The sequence below is a fragment of the Guillardia theta genome, assembly GCF_000315625.1.
Source record: "Guillardia theta CCMP2712 unplaced genomic scaffold GUITHscaffold_183, whole genome shotgun sequence".
Taxonomy (NCBI): Eukaryota; class Cryptophyceae; order Pyrenomonadales; family Geminigeraceae; genus Guillardia; species Guillardia theta.
Window position 1 is genome coordinate 91,261 of NW_005434493.1, and position 1,703 is coordinate 92,963.

The 1,703-nt window shown below is 57.1% G+C and overlaps 1 protein-coding gene across 1 annotated transcript in view; it reads right to left on the reverse strand.

The window, feature by feature from the left end:
* The window catches only part of GUITHDRAFT_120479 (hypothetical protein), a gene marked incomplete at both ends in the record, with an annotated part of 2,762 nt that extends 1,151 nt beyond the window's left edge, over positions 1 to 1,611 (reverse strand). The window contains 7 exons of the mRNA XM_005820284.1: positions 263 to 325; positions 796 to 831; positions 883 to 933; positions 976 to 1,017; positions 1,066 to 1,290; positions 1,493 to 1,548; positions 1,596 to 1,611. Coding sequence (XP_005820341.1) covers positions 263 to 325; positions 796 to 831; positions 883 to 933; positions 976 to 1,017; positions 1,066 to 1,290; positions 1,493 to 1,548; positions 1,596 to 1,611 — 489 coding nt within the window. The remainder of the gene's footprint in view (positions 1 to 262; positions 326 to 795; positions 832 to 882; positions 934 to 975; positions 1,018 to 1,065; positions 1,291 to 1,492; positions 1,549 to 1,595) is intronic.
* Positions 1,612 to 1,703: the final 92 nt, after the last annotated feature.

Here is a 1,703-nt window from a genome sequence, read left to right on the forward strand (position 1 = left end):
GAAGAAGAAGAAGGAGAAGAATGAGAGATGAAGATATGAAGAGGAGGAAGGGACAGAACATGCCAGTCCTTCTACCTCTTTGTTCTCTCTAGAGCCACGTCAAAGCTGCTCACATCACGGATTCTTCAATCATAATGCTGCAATTATCTTGCCTCCTCATCCTCCTCCTCCTCCTCCTCCTCTTCCTCCTCCTCCTCCTCCTCCTCCTCCTCCTCCTTCTCCTCCTCCTCCTCCTCCTGCTTTATTCCGCTTCTTCTCTCACCTCGTGGTAGATTGTCTCTGCAGTTGTTGGTTTACTTTGCTCGAAGGTGCGGATTGCGATGGCCTGCAGTGAGATGAAGAGAGGGAACGAGATGAGTTGAGCAGCAGCAGCAGCGGAGGAGAGAGAAGTGAGCTCAGTACGCAGAATAGAGTAAAGAAGACGACATTGAAGAAGAGAAAAATGCCAGAAGTCTCCAAGGGTGAGGGCATGCGTGAGGAGGAGGAGGAGGAGGACGAGGAGGAGGAGGAGGGAGCAGAACCTTCTTTTGAGGAGGATTACAGACTCTGAGGAGAGGAAGAGAGTCTGGGTTGCTTTCTGAAATCTCCTTGACCTGCTCGAGGTCAGCAACTCGTTTATGCCACTTGACAGGCTCCAATAACCTTCCTCCTCCTCCCCCTCCTCCCCCTCCCCATCCTCCTCCTCCCTCTTCTCCCCCTCCTCTCCCCCCTCCTCCTCCTCCCCTTCCTCCTCCCCCTCCCCTTCCTCTCGTCCTCTCGTCCTCGTCCTCGTCCTCGTCCTCCTGTTCCTCTCACCTCGCAGTCCCTCAGGTTCACTTTCATCTTGAGCGTCTGCCTCTTCACGTAAACCCTGGCTCTTCACTTTGACAAGCAACTACGCACGCTGTCATGCTCGGGCCCGGTCGTCACCCTCAGCCGCTGCTGGTACGGATCCTGCCCGTCGTGTCAACCTCGAACAGCTGGACGCCCTCCTACCATGTGCAGGTAGAACCTTTCCCAGCTCGCCCGAGGATCGCCCTGGAGGGGAGCTGAGAAACAGCCGGGCAGGAGCTGGGGAGCTCACACCTTGACGGCCGCCCAGCCCTCCATCCACTCCAGCTCGGAGGGAGTGATGAAGATGGAGAAGGCGAGGGAAAGTTTGACCTCCTGCCCGCCGACCACGACCTTCTCTCCCTTGCCGTTGGTGATCGACTGAGACGGCAGCAGGAGGAGAGAAACGTGAGTCGCAAGCAGCAACAGCAGCAGGAGCCTCACGTAGGATTCAGCTGCTGTCCTCCTCACCCCTCTCACCTGCCAGCACCCGTTAGCCGCTCCAGCATGCGGAAGCAGGAGGAGGGGCAGGTGGTGGAGGAGGAGGAGGAGGAAGAGGAAGAGGAAGAGGAAGAGGAAGAGGAAGAGGAAGAGGAGGAGGAGAAAGAGGAGCAGGAGCAGGAGCAGGAGTATGAGACGCAAAAGGAGGAGGAGGGGCAGGAGGGGCAGGACGAGGAGATACCACGGGATCAGCCCACGACCGCTTCCATATTTCTCCGACATTGAACAGCCGCTCGCCTGCTCACGTTTCTCAGCTGAGAGTCTCGCTGTGAGTCTCGTCGTACCTATCAGCTCGCTCATCTTGGCGCTGATGTGAGGAAAATGAAGGACACAGGAGTGAAGGATGGACGTCATAGGAGGAGGAGGAGGAGGAGGACAGGGGAGGAGGAGGA